The following is an 18,693-nucleotide window of genomic DNA, read 5'->3' on the forward strand; positions in this document are numbered from 1 at the left end:
CAGAAGAGGCTGTCAATAAACAGAGCAAATACACTTAAAAGGACTGGTTATCGAATTTCAGTATCACATCCCATGGAAAACGTATTAAAATATATGTCTATGGAGGAAAAGGTGACAGACATTAGGAAAAAAAAAATCTACCTATTGAATAATAGATATAGAGAAAATAGGAAATAGTAGCAGAGATCAATGAAACGGGAAACAGCTACAGTAGAGAATCTGTAAAACTAAAAGCTGCAAAGACTAATAGACAAATTTCTAGCAAGCCTAATCAAAAGCAAAAAAGAAAATGTCCCAAAATATTAAAAATGAAAAAAGACTATAACTACAGATAAAATATTGATTTTTAAAATAAGAGGAAACATTAAAATATTTTATGCTGATTAATTAAAATAGACAATTTCCTAGAAAATATAACATCAAAAAACTAAAAATAGAACTACTGTATGATCCAGGAATTCCACTCCTGGGTATATACCCAAAGAAAATAAAAACACTAATTTGAAAAGGTACATGCACCCCAATGTTCATAGCAGCATTATTTACAATAGCCAAGACATGGAAACAACCTAAGAGTCCATCAATAGATGACTGGATAAAGATGTGTGCACGCACGCGCACACACACACATATATTTATGTATCGATAATGGAATACTATTCAGCCTTAAAAAAGAACGAAATTCTGCCATTTGTAACAACATGGATGGACCTAGAGTGTATTATGCTTAGTGAAGTAAGTCACACAGAGAAGGACAAATACTCTGTTACGACTTACTTGTGGAATCTAAAAAATAAACCAAATGAATTAACAAAACAGAAACAGACTTATAGATATGGAGAACAAACCAGTGGTTACCAGTAGGGAGAGGGAAGGGGTGAGGGGAAAGCTATGGGTAGGGGATTAAGAGGTACAAACTACTATGTATAAAATAAACATGCTACAAGAACATACTGTACAGCACAGGGAATATAGCCAATATTTTATAATAACTTTAAATGGAGTATAATCTATAAAAATATCAAATCACTATGCTGTACACCTGAAAGTAATATAATATTGTAAATCAACTATACTTCAATAAAAAACTAATAATTCAGAATAAATAAAAAATATGAGGGACTTCCCTGGTGGCGCAGTGCTTAAGAATCCGCCTGCCAATGCAGGGGACACGGGTTCAATCCCTGGTCCGGGAAGATCCCACAGGCCGTGGTGCAACTAAGCCTGTGCGCTACAACTACTGAGCCTGCGCTCTAGAGCCCGCGAGCCACAACTACTGAGCCTGCATGCGACAACTACTGAAGCCCGCATGCCCTAGAGCCTTGGTGCCGCAACTACTGAGCCCACATGCCACAACTACTGAAGCCCACATGCTCTAGGGCCCGTGTGCTGCAACTACTGAGCCTGTGCGCTGCAACTACTGAAGCCCGTGCACCTAGAACCCATGCTCCATGACAAAAGTTCCGCAATGAGAAGGCCACGCACCACAAGGAAGAGTAGCCCCTACTTGCTGCAACTAGAGAAAGCCTGCGTGCAGCAACAAAGACACAACACAGCCAAAAAAAATAAAATAAAATAAAAAATAAATTAAAAACATGAATAGGACTATAGGCACAAAATAAACTGAACCAGTAGTTAAAAATCAACTTGCCAAAACAAATTTAAAAAACAAAACAAAATTTAAAACAAATAAATCAATAAACCTCACTAAACCTAGACACATTCTGCCAAATATTGCAGGAACTGATAATCCTCCTCTTAAACTGTTTCAGATTACAAAAGGCTCTCCTCAGTTCATTTTATTAAGATAGCGCAACCTTTATACCAAAAGTAGACAAAACAAAAAAATTTATTAACCTAGATGCAAAAATACTAAACAAAATATCAGCTATCCAAAACTTTCAAGGTGTTTAAAAATAGGTATCAGGGCCAGGTTCAGAACTGGTTTATTCCAGTGATGCACTGTTGGTCTAAGGTTAGAAAATCTATGAATATGACTCTCCACAAAAAAGAAAATGGGAGAAAAACCATGCAATTATCTTAACAGATGCAAAGGAATATTTGCTAAAGTTTAACATTCACTCAAAATAAAAATTCTTAGCAAAATATAAATTTATAAAGCATACCTACCAAAGACCTAAAGTAAACACCATAAACCTAATGAGTGTATGTGTGAAGAAAAAAATGCATGAAAACATACTGACACTAACTACTTTCATATGAAACAAAAAAACAAGAAGCAAATATTTATGTGTTCATTTTCAAGATTTTATTGGAGGTCTGCTATGTGCTTGGCATTTTGAAAGAATTGCCCGCCCCCTCCCAAAAAAAAGGAAAGAAAGAAAGAAGACAAATGCAATTATAATATGTAAAAGCAAAATGTAGAAAACGTCCCTTAAAATCAGGAAGCAACTCAAGAAGGCATGCTATCATCATTTCTATTTAACCTTATACTGGGAGTCCTGGAACATAGCACAAGAAAAAAGATATTAAATGATAAAAGGCTTGTAAAGGAATAAACGATGCGCATTATTTCCACATGATATGACTGTCGCCAAAGGAAGTCAAACAGAATTGCTCACGAAATATTATGAGAATTTGGCAAGGTTTTCAGATATAAAGTCAACAGTAAAAATCAGTTTCAACATTGAACATCAGCAACAAAGTTTGAAGACATAGTAAGTACTCCATTTATAATATCTACAAAATGGAGATCTAGGAGAAAATTATAATTTTTTAAAAATCAAAAGACATTAAAGAGGACCTGAGTAAATGGAAAGTTACCTGATGGTCATGGATAAAATACCAATGCTCATGAAATTAATCTATCAATTCAATTTAAATTCTAAATAAAATTTCTCATGAAACTTGATAATATTCAACTGCAAAAGCAAAGGACCAAGAATGGCCAAGATAATTTTCAAGAAGAAAAACAAAGTTGAAGAAACTTATTCTACCAGATATCACTAATTAAGACACTGTGGTAATGACATAAGATAAACACACAGAAAAAGCAACAAATAGTACAGTCCAGAAAGAGACATAAAAACATTTGATATATAATGGAAATGCTATTTCAAAAAGTGGGGGAAAGACAAACTATTGAACAAATATGCTGAGTTGATTGATTTTCACATATAAAATGATATTCCTACTTTATGCTTTACATAAAATTCAATTTCGAATGGATTAAGACCTATATATATATATACAAAGCAAACTTTAAAACTTTTAGAAAATAATAAAAAAGATTTTCTAAGTGACCTCAAAGTAGGTGAGGATTTCTTAAACAAGATGTAAAAAAGCACAAACACTAAAGACTGATGAATCCAACTTCACTGAAATAAAAAACTTTCAAACATTAAAAGACACTGTATTCTATATATATATATATATTAAAAAAACACCCAGAAAATTGGGTGAAAGTATTTGGAATACATATAGCTGACAAGAGCTAGCAAACTCTTAAAAATCATTAAGAAAAAAGCAAACAACCCAATAGCAAAATTTGCAACAGTAGGAGAAAGCAGTATACAGAGTAATAAACACAGATATGACCAAAGTTTAAGAAACATATGAAAACAAACACATGCACTACACGCTGCCCGCGTGGTAGACTACATTATAGGGAAGGTACAAATTAACTCAGAAATCTCAGTGGCGTAACAAAACAGGTTTGTTTTTCAGTCATGACACAGATCCAATGCCAGCTGACAGGTGGCTCTGCGGACCCATGCTCCACTGTCCAGTTAATGTACTGTAAGAAAGGGCTGGAAAAGTTTTGAATCTCTACCTCTGAAATGACAGTTGTCGCTTCTGCTCACAGCCTACTGGCCAAAAGTAGTTGACTGGCCTCACCTACCTGCAATGGGGCTGGGAAACGTTGGAGAAACACTTGGATATTCAGTGAAAAATAAATGTCTCTGTGATGACTATAGAAATCTAAACTAAGGCAATAGCAAGATGCTTCCCACACTCATTAGACTAGGGGAAACAACCATGAGAACTCTGATATTACCAACGATTTGTGAGGATGTGAAAAACGGAAACAGTCACACACAGCTGTTGAACATGTAAATTAGCACATTTTAAGAGCATTTGTAATACCTAGACAAAGAGGTACCTACTTACGACCCTACTCTACAGGTGCATAAAAGGTGTCATGTGAAAATTATTCACTTAAAGTTGGTTTGTAATAGCAAAATATTGGAAATCAACTGAATATTGGAGACAACTTAAATATTAGAAAAACCCAGAATACCTAAACTGTATTTTATTCTTACTGAAAGTGAATATTGATAGAGCATACTGAACAGGAAAAATAGTTGCAGAAGGTGATATACTGTACACTTTATTAATATAAAGTTGTAAAACCTGCAAAATTATCATATATATTGTGTGTAGATACAGGTACGTGGTTAGCCTATAATAATGTGCATAAATTATAAACAATTTCAAAATGGGGAGGCGAGATGGTATGTTAGGGTACACTAGTCATAAAACAATTCATATCTGTTAATTCTACTATAGGTAATAAAACCTAAGAAAATAATACTGTTTAACAGTCAGAAGTTATTCTTTGTTAACACTTACCTAGTAAGGTTTTTTATATTAATGATAATTAGAAGCAGTTCTATATTTTCAAAATAGTTAAATATGGATGACAACATATGAAACGTTACGATTATTAGAAAATATATACATTAAGTAGTTAGTATAGTGACTGGAACTTGATCAATAGTAGCTACCATCATCATCATCACTGTTACTGCTACTACTATTATTTACTTTTATTAAAGGAATAAGCACGCAAACTAGGCTGATGCATGGAAACAAAAGTGAAACAACGTTAACTGGAAAAAGTGGAACACTAATTAGAATGTTTTATACATTAATTAAAGCACCATAAACTATATTCACATCCATTAACAATGATTTTAAAATAACTTAGAATTTTAGTAAAATTTAATGCTTATTAAATGACTATTAATTTGCATAATGAAAATAAAATTATACTGTCACTAAATTTTCTCAAAACCCTACATTAGTTTAAATTTCTAGTTCACTTTGCTAATAGGCATAGGCATTTTTAAAACCATTTAAGAAAATACAACTGTGACAACTAGTTTCATTATTGAAGAAAATCTCCTTCATAAATGATGCATGGTCCCTGAAATCATTAACTTCTGAAAAGAAAAATAATTTAACAGTTGCTTCTACTACATAACTGCTTACTTGATAACTGCATTATTTTTATCACACATTTTTTAGTTAATATGGCTTGGTTTACTAAAGGAAACATCTATAAAAGCAGTAGGAGAATACAATGACTAAACCTATTATGTGCTTGTAATTTTAATTTTTATCAGTACAGTTTTAACCATTGAGAAAAGGCAGGAAGGAAAGAGATTATCTTTTATTTTATACTTTCACTCCAGCACTGAATGAATCTGATATTCATTTTTATACAATGGCCCGAACTTGAGGTTTTTTTTTTTTTTAACGAGGTCAACGAGAACACAGCAAATTCAGTGGGAAGTCTAGGTCATACCCCAAGGGGAGAGAGAAGAAAGAGTTTTCTTCCCTTAGTTCCTGGATCTTCTTCAGGGTTTATACTGTGACCAATGAATATGGGTTGTGAGGCTTATTTAGAGCCATTTGCACTTGTGTTAGGTAGAAAAAGACCTTGTCTCCTCTCCTCTAATCATTATTATACTAAGTTACAAGGAGCTGTGCCTATGTTCTACACCTCTTTAAAAATCTATTTGATGTTCCCTTCTGTATCATCTATTCCATTTATTTGTTTGCATATGTAGTCTACCCAGTTATTGGGCATGAAATGGTTATATGAGCATGCCCTTGAGCTAGCAGGGCTGGTGATCATTGCTCATCCAGGAAGTGTCATGGCACTGTGTAATGGAGGTATCATTTTTTTTTCCAGCTTGGACTCAGATCAAGAAGAGGCTTTCCTATATAAGGGACAGAAATACAATTCTCCCCATTGCCTAAGAGCAGAGGAAACAGCTAGCAGAGGGAACACAGATGGGGACAGATGGCTTAGACTAGAGAGACATCTCCAGAGCCAGTGGACAAATGCCATTTCTGGATTACCATTTTACATCTCTAGCCATACAGGGATCAGAAATGCTTAGCTGTTCAAGACACATACAGCTGTAACTAGAGATGTCTGAGAAAGATAGCAATGGAGGCCAAATGAAGTAACATTAGTACCAAGGATACACATCATTCTCACAGCTCACTAAGTCATTCTGGAAAGGACACACCAATCACATTTTGTTTGTTTGTCTGTTTTATACCAACTATATTTGAAAGTGTTTTCAGCTTCAGTTTTCAAAGATCAACTGGCGGAAAAAAGATCTTAAGATACAATCTCGGTGAAAGAGTTAGTGCCTTATAATCTCTTGCAACTCACATGCTCTGCCTCATTTCTGGGGATTTGAAATAACAAGGATTTTAATCACCTCTAAACTAAGCAGAGCTAAGCAAAGATTAGTTTGCTCATGTAAATTTAAACTTGCTCATGCAAAACCACAGAGAAGCTAAAGTTACAAACTATGGATTAACCAGTGAAGCAATTTCTCTATTGAGTTAGCTTGGTCATGAACCATACAGTGAGACTGATAGAGGATAATCAATACACATTAATTATTCTCTATATGCCTGAAATATTCCAAATGGGATTAATTTCATAATAGTAATAGAATCCCTTCAAACAATTTTTATGACAGGTTTCAAGATTATCTTTCATTTATGAAGTGATTCATTCTAAGGTCTCTTCACCTAAAAGTAGGTATATTCCAATATAAATGGAGTTAATGAGCAAATGTTACCTAAAAATGTTCCTCAAATCCTATATTTTTAAATGCATTTACTTGGTGAGTATATTTTTGACACTGAATTTTTATTAATTCACAGTAAACAAAATTTCTACTATACATTTGAATTAGTTTTCTGTAAGCTTGTATACACAAATATTTCAGTGAAGAAGATACAGAAGATAGTTTGAATCTGGAAAGGAATGCATAGTAGTTAAAAAATTTTTCCAAAAAACAAAAATTAAGGTGGAGTAAGTTTTATAAAAAAAGATGTTTGTATTTCCTTTAAAAATAAACTGTAGTCTCTTACCCTAAGTATCAAGTAATGACTCATTACTTCACTTGATTTAACTTTAAAAAGAAAGCCGCAATTATTTTTATAATAACCTGCAAATAAAACCAGAGATAAGAGTCCTTTAAAATTTTGCCTACAATGGACACAAGAAAGTTTGGAGGACATTTTGTCTTAGAACTGGAAAAAAATGTAGCTATATAAATATCATAGTGGCCAGTTAGGAATATTATATACACCTAGTAAACAGGAGAAGTTCTACTCAAAAGATTTAAGATTTGGAAAGGGGCTCTAAAATTAATGCAATCACTCTTCTGGTTGGACAAAGGATCAAATAAATTCTCACGATATATTTTAGGTTAATGGAGTTTTTCTTTTCACTAGCAAAACAACTATGTGCATTTTGGAATTCTCTTAATAAAGAAAACAAAATTTTACACGTTAGACCCTTCATTCTGTCATATGTATGAGAGTTCTTATTTTTCTTGTTAAAATTTGCTTACATACTTTCCACTGACCACATGTTATTTTTATAATTATGAAAAAATCAATAAAGTGATTTCTATTTTGCAAAAGAAAAATTACAGTTGCACATTTTATTTTACCCCCAGAAGTAACCTTCCATTATAATTCAGTGCTCTCTATATTATAGGGAATACAATGGAAACAATTCTGATTGAGCAGAAGTAAAACTGTCTACTAAAAAATATCACTAAGAGTTTTGTAGTATCCCATCTTACATTTAAGTCTTTGATCCATTTTGAGCTTATTTTTGTGTATGGTGTTAGAGAATGTTCTGATTTTCTTCTTTTACATGTGGCTGTCCTATTTTCCCAGCACCACTTACTGAAGAGACTATCTTTTCTCCATTGTATATGCTTGCCTCCTTTGTCATAGATTAATTGACCATAGGTGTGTGGTTTTATTTCTGGGCTTTCTATCCTGCTCCATTGATCTATAAGTCTGTCTTTAGGCCAGTACCATACTGTTTTGATTGCTGTAGCTTTATAGCATAGTCTGGAGTTAGGGAGCCTGATTCCTCCAGCTCCATTTTTCTTTCTCAAGATTGCTTTGGCTATTTGAGGTCTTTTGTGTTTCCATATAAATTATAAGACTGGATACTATAAAACTCTTAGAGGAAAACACAGGCATAATACTCTTTGACATAAATCGCAGCAATACCTTTTTGCACCAACCTCCTAATGAACATAAAAACAAAAATAAACAAATGGGACCTAATGAATCTTCAAAGTTTTTGCACAGCAAAGGAAACCATAAACAAAACAAAAAGACAACCCTCAGAATGGGAGAAAATATTTGCAAATGAAGCAACCAACAAGGGATTAATCTCCAGAATATACAAACAGCTCATGCAGCTCAATACTAAAAAAAAACAACCCAATCAAAAAATGGGCAGAAAACCTAAACAGACATTTCTACAAAGAAGACATACAGATGGCCAAAAAGCACATGAAGAGGCTCAACACTGCTAATTATTAGAGAAATGTAAAACAAAACTACAATGAGATATCACCTCACACCAGTCAGAATGGCCATCATTAAAAAGTCTACAAACAATAAATGCTGGAGAGGGTGTGGAGAAAAGGGAACCCTCCTACACTGTTGGTGGGAATGTAAATTGGTACAGCCACTATGGAGAACAGTATGGAGGTTCCTTAAAAAACTAAAAATATAGCTAACATATGATCCAGCAATCCCACTCCTGGGCATATATCTGGAGAAAACCATAATTCAAAAACATATAAGCACCCCACTGTTCACTGCAGCACTATTTACTACAGCCAAGACATGGAAGCAACTTAAATGTCCATCAACAGAGGAGTGGATAAAAAAGATGTGGCACATATATACAATGAACTATTACTTAGCCGTAAAAAAGAATGAAATAAGGCCATTTACAGGAACATGGATAGACCTAGAGATTATCATACTAAGTGAAGTAAGTCAGACAGAGAAGGACAAATATCATATATCACTTATATGTGGCATCTAAAAAATGATACAAATGAACGTATTTACAAAACAGAAACAGACACACAGACATAGAAAACAAACTTATGGTTACCAAAGGGGAAAGGGAGGGGGGTGGGAGGGATAAATTAGGAGGTTGGGGTTAATATATACACACTACTATATATAAAACAGGTAATCAACAAGGACCTACTGTATAGCACAGGGAACTCTATACTCTGTAATAACCTATATGGGAAAAGAATCTGAAAAAGAATAGATATATGTATATGTATAACTGAATCACTTTGCTGTACAGCTGAAACTAACAAAACATTGTAAATCAACTATACTCCAATATAAAATTTTTAAAAAGTTAGTGGGTAAAAAAAAGAAAAATAAAAACATAAAAAATATCACTATCTGTTAAATAATAAGAGTGTCCTGAGCATTTTTGGATGAATATAACCTTGGATTAAATATGCTAAAAAGAAGTATATTTAAGACCACTAGGTCCAAAAAAAAAGAGGGGTGTGGTGCTGAGGGAAATGCAAGCCACAGAGCATGGAAACCCAAGAAGATAAAGAGTCTTTCTACACATTTCACACAATAGCCTAAAGAGCAGACATAACCTACCTTGGTTTTTGGAGATGGCTTTTGTGTGTCTCTTTCGAAGTCTTTTGTTAGAAGGATGTTCTTATAATTGGCCTCCTATAAAAGAAGTATAAAAGAAACATTAGAGACCGAAGAACACTGCCCTAACCAGAAATTACAATGTAGTGAAAAGCATTTCTGGATTGAGTTGTTCACATCAGAAGCTAGTGAGATTGTAGTGAGGAGTCAAAACGTTTCCTTTCTTCTTTGTCACATACATCAGTGAAGTAACATAAGACAGTGATGGAGTAGGTATGGGACCTACAGGACATATATATTCAGAGATGATTATTAAAAATCTCATCTACGCTATCACGTCATTTACATATCCACAGACAACTCACCCCTTCTTTGGAGAATTGAATAGTAATTCTCCAAGATATCAACACCAAACTTGAAGTTTCCAACTTTCCCCAAGTATTTTACAAATGGGTTCTGATTCTGTAAATGTTTTGTCATAAACAAATTCCTTCACATTGTTCATAATCCATATCGAATAATGACAGCTGCGTATCAATATCCTGAGAAAAAATATCTGAGTATCTGTTTACAAAATTATTAAGCTTCTAAGTCCTTGGTTCACGCCAAAACAGTACATGCAAAAATAAGAGCAGAGATTACAAGGCAGCAGCTTACTTGCGGTTGGATAGATTTACTATTTATTTCTACATGGTAAATAAAAACAACAATCTTGTTGTTTTTTACAAAATAATGTAGGGCCTCACTTCTGAATAGCCATTAACTTGAGTCAATTTTCCATAGATGATTCTATCTCCAAATTAAGACAGAACAAAAATACATAAGAGGAAGATTATAGTCAACAATAAAGCTAAGGAGAAAATAAGTCAGATTTCTTTTACCTGCTCCATAACCTTCACCTCTGCATCCCATTTCTTCCCCTATCATGTCTACCATTCACTCATCTAAATAATGAGGTTTTTTTCCAATTTACTTTAGGGTTAATCATCATCTTTTAAACAAAATTGTATTCTACACACTTTATAATACTAGTAAAATTTCCTGGAATTACATTCTTATATTTTTAAAGGGAACAGTATATTATTAGGATAAAATGTCCCTAAAGAAAATAACAATGCTACTTACTACTAATAAATAATTACTAAATCATAGGATGTGTTAGGCACTGTGCTAAAGACTTCGCATCCATAACGCCATTTCCCCCTCAACAGCCCTATGAGTCAGGTACTATTATTACATCGTATTATCATTCCCCTTTTAAGTATTACACAACAAAAGCATACAGAAGTTAAGTAAATTGCCTAATGTCACACAGGACTCAAAGATGGTCCTGAATAACTTTAAGGCCCGAGCTCTTATCATCTTTATATACTACTTCTCATCCAATATACTTGACAGCTTAAATGGTTCGGTTGTAGAACCATAGCATTTTAAAGCCAAGAGAGTTTTTAAAGATCAACTACTCTATCCACGCCCTTAATTCTACAGATGAGGGGTGTGCATCCTGAGGTGATGTGCCCAAAATCACACAGAGAGTGGTAGAGCCGAGACCCATGCCTGGACCACAGGGCTGTACAGGGCACCTGTTCTCCGCTTTGTGCTAGGGGGCAATATTCCCAGACTCGGAGGGGATCACGAACCTCTCGTGAGCTGGGGGCAGGGGTGGTTGCGGCGCTGCCAACACTCAGCTGCCTGTGGCCTCATGCACAGCCCTGTGTAAGGACCAAGGGTGCATTTCTGAGGTCTCCAAATAAGTGTACATTCCAGTCTTACCCTTTCCCACCAGTCACACCACCTGCTGTTGGGAAGCTGTTTACTGGAAATAGTGAATGAACCCATTCCCGCTTCTGACTCACTGTGAGAGGGATAAACTATATCCAGCACGACATTTAAAAGGTTCAAGTGATTAACTGCATAATCCGTTGCACAATTTGGCTACCCTTGGATAATATAATTAGGTATAATCCTTATACCTCTTTTTAAACTACCGGTAAGTAAATGTTAGAATGTGATGAGAAGAAAACAGGCTGACTCTTAAGGGAAGTGAATAGGAATAGGTGACCTTTGTTTATGTCTGTCTGAGTTTATAAATGCCTGTAATTCTTTCTTCCTTAAGCATAAACTGAAAGTGGTGGTGTTTCCTTTAAAAGTGACAGTATCACTCCTATTCTGCCTCCCTGTCCCTGTGAATTAATAAGTATAAGGCTGAGAGTCAGCTCTTCCCTAAAAGACTCTGAAAGCATTTTCTGTCAACTTTTAACTGACAATGCAACCTACATAAATTACGTCTATTTTTTGTTTTATGACTGAATTCAGACAGTGGAGTCAAAGTGAAGTTCAGTAGTCACAGCACCATCCTAGCTCTCATCCTAGCTCTCTAACCAGCTCTAGGAAGCCAGGCACGCATTGTAACCTCTTGGACCTCTCCCTCAGTTTAAAGATCTACACAACAAAGGGACTGGATTAGGTGAGCTCCAAGAATCCTAGCTAGCTCTTAAATTTCAAGATTTTATGATCTTATGATTCTTTCAGGAAGCAATATTTATTGACAAAAAAGTTAAGCCACATCCTGTTGGGGGCTGCATTCCCAGTGCCCCCATCCGAATGCTGCTGGAGTACTGGCACCCGGGCCACAGCAGTGAGCTACAGAACACAGGCTACACTTCCTGCAGGGCCAATGTGACTCAGATTTCTGGAGGGAAGTTAAGCAATTCAACTAGTACCTTAAATAAGTAACTGGTAATAACTTAATGTATTGTTTTAAAACAGATGTAGTATGGTAACTCCATAATATATTATGAGAAACATTTTAAAGATAAAGCCTTTTTAAAGTTGTGCTTTTACAACCGCATAGCACAGGGAGATCAGCTCGGTGCTTTGTGACCACCTGGAGGGGTGGGATGGGGAGGGTGGGAGGGAGGGAGATGCAAGGGGGAAGAGATATGGGAACATATATATATGTATAACTGATTCACTTTGTTATAAAGCAGAAACTAACACACCATTGTAAAGCAATTATACTCCAATAAAGATGTTAAAAAAAATAATAAAGTTGTGCTTTTAAAAAGCCATTTATGCTTGTAGGTATATACCTGAGAATTAAAATCATATGTCCACACAAAAACTTTTACATAAGTGCTCACTGTAGCATTATTCATAATAGCCAAAAAGTGGAAACAACACAAATGTCCATCAACTGTTGATCAGATAAGAAAAATACGGTGTATACACACAATGGAATATTGTCCAGCTATAAAAAGGAATGAAGTACTAATACCTGCTAATCACATAGTTTAACTTTGAAAACATTACGCTAAGTGAAAGAAGCCAAACACAAAAGGACATATATTGTGTGAGTCCATGTGTATGAAATGTCCAGAATGGGCGAATAGTGACAGGAAGTAGATTAGTGGTAGCCAGGGCCTGGGAGGAGGAGGGAACGCATAGTCACGTCTCATAGCTCCAGTCTGCATGGGGTTTCTTTTGGGGTGACAAAAATGTTCTAGAATTAGGTAATGCTAATGGTTGTACAACTTGGTGAACATGCTAAAACCCAATAAACTGCATATTGTAAACAGGTGAATTTTATGGTACGTGAATTATGTCCACATTTTAAAAAAAGCCTTTTAAAGCAAATCCCCACATTCCCAGGGCAAAGGGAAGAGACCTCAGGTTTGTGTTTGAACTCTCCCCTTAGAAGAACTTCTTCGCAAAGGTTTGAAGGGGGAATGTTCTGTGTTTGTAAGTATTATGTGGGCATGGAAAGTCTCTCAAATATTAACTGAACCCTATTATTATGTGTGGCATTCCAATGCTGGTCACTGGAGAATGGAATGATAAATTAGACATGAATATATTATATAGGGTATACTTATATTTATTTTAAACATTTCTACTTGAACGAGACTTCTGACTGAACTGACTGCCCACTGTAAAGACCTGAGCAACAACCAATTGCTTAAACCCGCTGTATCATGAAAACACCATTGAAAAATACAATAGGGAAAGAAAAAATACCTTGTTTGTCACTGCTTTGTTGGCCTTTCCATTCACCTACTAATGACAATAAAAAATAGAAAAGCACGTGCCGTTCTCTCAGCCTAGCCCGCCTGCTCCCAGCTATTCACATCGTGTGCCCACACTTCATCCAGGTCTCTGTTCAGTTTCACTCGAGAGGACTCCCTCCCCGGAACACCTTATCGGAGTCACCACTGCTCTCCCCTCCCACTGGGGCTCTCTCTATTTCTTCATAGCGCTCAGCAATATCTCACTTTAATATTTAGTGGCTTTAATTCTTCACTGTCCATCTCTCCCTACTCTGTGAGAAGACCTATATCACTCACGGATATATCCACAAGCCCTGGAACACTGTTTGGCACACAGTAGAAGCTCAACTGCTGTGGTGAATGAGTAAACCAAATCAATGAACAATATCCCTTTTCTAACCTTTCACAATCCCTTTGTGCATTCCTCCTGTTTTTAATTCTCTCCTTAATCAGCTTACACTTCATGACCTTTCATTCCTTTGCTAATGCCCTTCGTTTTCTTCCTCTCGTCGTCAATCACTGCATTTATTTCACAAAAGGACGACCTTGGATGAATCCGGCTATATGCCTTCTCTGTGCTGGGAATGGAGCAACTGAAAGTGGCTGGAAAAAAATTATAGAATTGGTTGACTGTGTCATGTTAAATTTATTACCATAAATCTTGAATGAACCCTCTCTAATCCACAGCAATCCTGCTATACTTCTTTAGTAACATGATTTTCCACTCTCCAAGATGATATTTCATGTCTCCTCCTCTCTTCTCAAACCCGTTTCCTTCCATTCTTGCTTCATTGGAAAAAAGAGGCATCAGAGAAGCTTCTCATTACCCCACCATCAAATTTACAAACCACTCTATGTCCCTCCAGTTACAATGGAAGATTCTGGTCCTAATCAGCCATTCCCTCCACGCCACCTTTGAGCCCATCTCCTCTCACCTTCTCAAGGACGTCACTCTTTCAATTCTCCCCTCCCACTCCCTCTCCACTAGATCATTCCCATAATCACACGCATGCTCTGTAATTATCTTTAAAAACAAAAAACAACAACCAAAAAAACAACTTCCTTCATCTTAGTTCTCTCACTAGCTGTGGTCCCATGTTGTTTGCTTTCCTTTACAGCACATGCCTCCAAAACAGCTGTCTTCACCACATCTACTTCTTCATCTTCAGTGCCCCCAAATCTGTGTGTTTTGTTTGTTTGTTTTTTTGGTCACTAGCCACAGAAAGTGCTGAAAACAGTCACTCACAGCTTGGTTTCCATCTTACTCAGTTAGCAACATCTGACCCAGGTGATTCCTTCTAATAGCTGCCACATCATCACTGATAGGGGGAAAAAATTGCCTACCTCATGGACCAACTCCACATGATCTCCTTGGCTGCTGCTTCTCCTCTGTACAATAAAGTTACATATCTACTGGTTATTGGTTTGTTTTGTGTATCCTCTACTAAATAGAAGTCCTATGAAGGTAAATAATTGGTCTCCCTTACTCATTACTAAAACTACAATGCCACTGAAAAGTGCCTTGTATAGTAGGAGCTCAATAAATATGTGCTGAATAAATAGTTGAATGAAATTGGAGTGACTCAAGGGTTGATGTAGAGAATTCTTCTTTTCCCAAATGATACAATGATCTCAGAACACTTTCATTTCTTTTAAATACAACCAATATCCTAATGACTCCCAAATCTGTATCACTATCTTTCACATTTCTCCTAAGCTACTTAAGTCTAACTGCTTACTTGGCAACTCTACCTTGCTGTCTAATAAGCACCTAAATTTATGTCCAAACCTGAGCTTTTGATTTATCAGCAAAATAATTTATGTCAGTCCTTGAGTTTCTTCCCCAGATTAGCAAATGGTACCCAGTTGCTCAAGCCAATGTCTTAGGTATCAACCTTGATTCCTCCCTTTCCCATACCTCCCATCATCAAACCTATCATCAAGTCCAGTCAGCACTCTCCAAAGTAACTGGGATTCATTCACTTCTCTCTGTGTACACAGCCAACCCAGTCATAGCCATCATTTTTCACCTAAATTACTTCAATCATCCTGCTTTCTATAAGCTTTGTATACGTAAATCAGATGATGTCATTCCTCAAGCAATGTCTCATCATTACTCCAGGAATAAAATCCAAACTATTTACCATAACCTACATAGCCTCGCGTGATCTAGCCCTTGCCTTCTTCTCTAACCTCATCTCACACCACTTACCCCTCCCTTACTATGCCTCAGACACAATGGCCACCTTTTCTACCTTCAAATACTCCAAGTCCTTTCCTGCCTTCAAGTATTCGTCCTTCACATTCCCTCTCCTTGGAATGCCTCTCCACCATTTCTTTAGCATGGCTGGTATATTCTCCTCCTTCAGCTCCTATGTCACCTCCTCCAAGAGGCCTTCTTTAACAACCCCATCTAAAGTGGCTCTCCTGATTACTCTCTTCTTATTAACCTGCTTTACTTCAAACACAGTACTTATTCTAATTTGTAATTCACGATTTTGTTTTACATTTTGATTTATTTATTGTACATCACCTCCAGTAGACTTTAAGGTTCATGTGGGTAAGGATTTGCCCAGTGTATCCCCAGCATTCTGTAGGTATTTAATAAGCGTTTTTTGAATGAATAAAGAAAACAATGTCAACTCTTACATTTCCCTTGCCTTTAGTATTAATTTCCAACCATTAAAGAAATGTGATGGATCTCCATGATATTGAGAATCAGATAATAATACATTTTCTTACTACCTGAGTAATATAATAATGGGTGAGGGTAGGTGGCAAAGAAGCTGTTATTATGACAGGCAGAGGTTGTTAGAGAGCTGCAATTGGTATGCTGGAATCAAACCACACAAGTGATTTGACCAAATTTAGTGAGTTGGAGAGATGATAGAGAGCAATGCTGATATGATTACAAGTGGGTGTAACAGCCCAAGCCTAAGGCCTCCTACAGGAAAAAGATACATAACACACTGCTACTTTGCACACAACCAGGATCCAATAAATGTCATTGGCAGATTGCAGACCACTCCTTACAATACCATAAAAGTCTCCACTTTAATTCAACTGTATTTGCAAAATGAATCTTAATTTGACTGACTATAACAAATGAACAGGATGTTTTCTTAAAACTCAAAAGTAATACGATGTTATCTTTACATAAATAAAGGGAACAAATTGAATTAAAATAGCATTTAACAGATTTTCATTATGTAAACTTTTGGGAAGAAATCTGTTCTTGGGCTTGGACCAGGGAAATATAAAGGGAAGAGGTGAGAAGTAGTTAAGTTTCAGATATATTTTGAACTCATTACTTTTACTTTATAAACTACAACTATAATAGTCACAAGTACAACCTTAACTGTCTTTTAAAATTGCTTTACAGAGAATGTTGAAAATTGTTTTACAGAGAATGGCAACCAGTCATTTCTGATTAAAGAAAAAGGGATAAGAATGAATATAGCAAGAGATGGTTAAAGATTTAAGCATCATTAAACATTAGAATCTAGACTTCTGATCTTATTATTACAATCCATTACAGTTTTCTCTTCCTTCAGCTCCTCTGTCACCTCTTTGGAGAGGCTTTTTGTAACAGCCTCATCAAAATCAGCTCTCCCCAGTTACTCGCAACTTGCTTTACTTCTGTAACAGTAACAACTGGTTTAAGATTGGTTTAGGTGTCCATATGTTGTGCTGGTGATTTCAGATCTATTCTTAATATATGTGCATATTAGCCCACCATGCTTTCTTGTTTCACAGTCCTGAAGAAGCTCTACTTTTTACTGATTTGCACAGGGGTTTGAATCTGTTGTCAGAGGCGAGTGAGCGAGTGCCAGACTCAGGCCTTTTTACCTGCTGGTCCCCCTGCCTGGGATGCTCTTCCTCCTCATATCTATATGGCTTGCTCCACCATATCACTGTGATCTCCACTCATCTCAGAGGGGCTTCCCTCAATTTTCTATAGGAAATAGTGATGCCAACTTGCCTCTCTCCTCTCATACACCATTAATCTCAAGTCCTTATCATGGTTTTAATTTTCTTCACAGAATGTATCATCAAATGTCATATTAATTTTCTTAATTGTTTACTGTCTGTGTCCCCCTCCTAAAGAGGCAAAGTCCACGAGGGCAGAGACGTTTTTAAAAAAATTAAATGCTATAGCTCCAGTTCACAGAATACTAACTGCTACACAGTAGGTGTTTAATAAATGGTGGTTCAAATTATACTTTATTGCTGTTTTCAGGACATTACATCCAAAAGAAAGCAGAAAACATTTTTTTTTCATGTGCACATGGAACATTCTCTAGGATTGACCACATATTAGGGCACAAAACAAGCCTCAACAAATTTAGGAGTATAGATTTCAAGCATCTTTTCTGACCACAGTGGCATGAAACCAGAAATAAACCACAGAAAAAGAAACAAGAAAAAAATGATTATATAGAGACTAAACAACATGCTACTAAAAAAACAATAGGTCAATGATGAAATCAAAGAAGAAATTAAAAAATACCTTGAGTCAAATGACAATAAAAACAGAACCATACCAAATCTATGGGATGCAGCAAAAGCAGTTCTTAGAGGGAAGTTCATAGCAATACATGCCTTCTTCAAGAAAAAAGAAAAATCTCAAATAAACAGCCTAACCCACCACCTACAAGAATTAAAAGAAAACCTAAAGTCAGCAGAAGGAAGTAATAAAGAGAGGAAATAAATAAAATAGAGACAAAAAAATAGAAAAATGAATAAAACCAACAGCTGGTTCTTCAAAAGAGTAAACAAAATTGACAAACCTCTGGCCAGGCTCACCAAGAAGAAAAGAGCAAAGACCCAAGTGAAGAAAATAATAAGTGAAAGAGGAGAAATCACAACTGATACCACAGAAACACACACACACACACACACACCAAAAGAGAAA

The 18,693-nt window shown here is 35.9% G+C and overlaps 1 protein-coding gene across 4 annotated transcripts in view; it reads right to left on the reverse strand.

The window, feature by feature from the left end:
* Positions 1-18,693, reverse strand: part of FAM13A (family with sequence similarity 13 member A) — a 365,856-nt gene that overhangs the window by 179,954 nt on the left and 167,209 nt on the right. For all 4 annotated transcript variants that reach the window (XM_082391636.1, XM_082391638.1, XM_082391635.1 and 1 more), the window contains one exon: positions 9,736-9,810. In XM_082391636.1, coding sequence (XP_082247762.1) covers positions 9,736-9,810 — 75 coding nt within the window. The remainder of the gene's footprint in view (positions 1-9,735; positions 9,811-18,693) is intronic.

This window comes from Balaenoptera borealis (assembly GCF_965194805.1).
Source record: "Balaenoptera borealis genome assembly, chromosome: 4".
NCBI classification, from domain to species: Eukaryota; Metazoa; Chordata; class Mammalia; order Artiodactyla; family Balaenopteridae; genus Balaenoptera; species Balaenoptera borealis.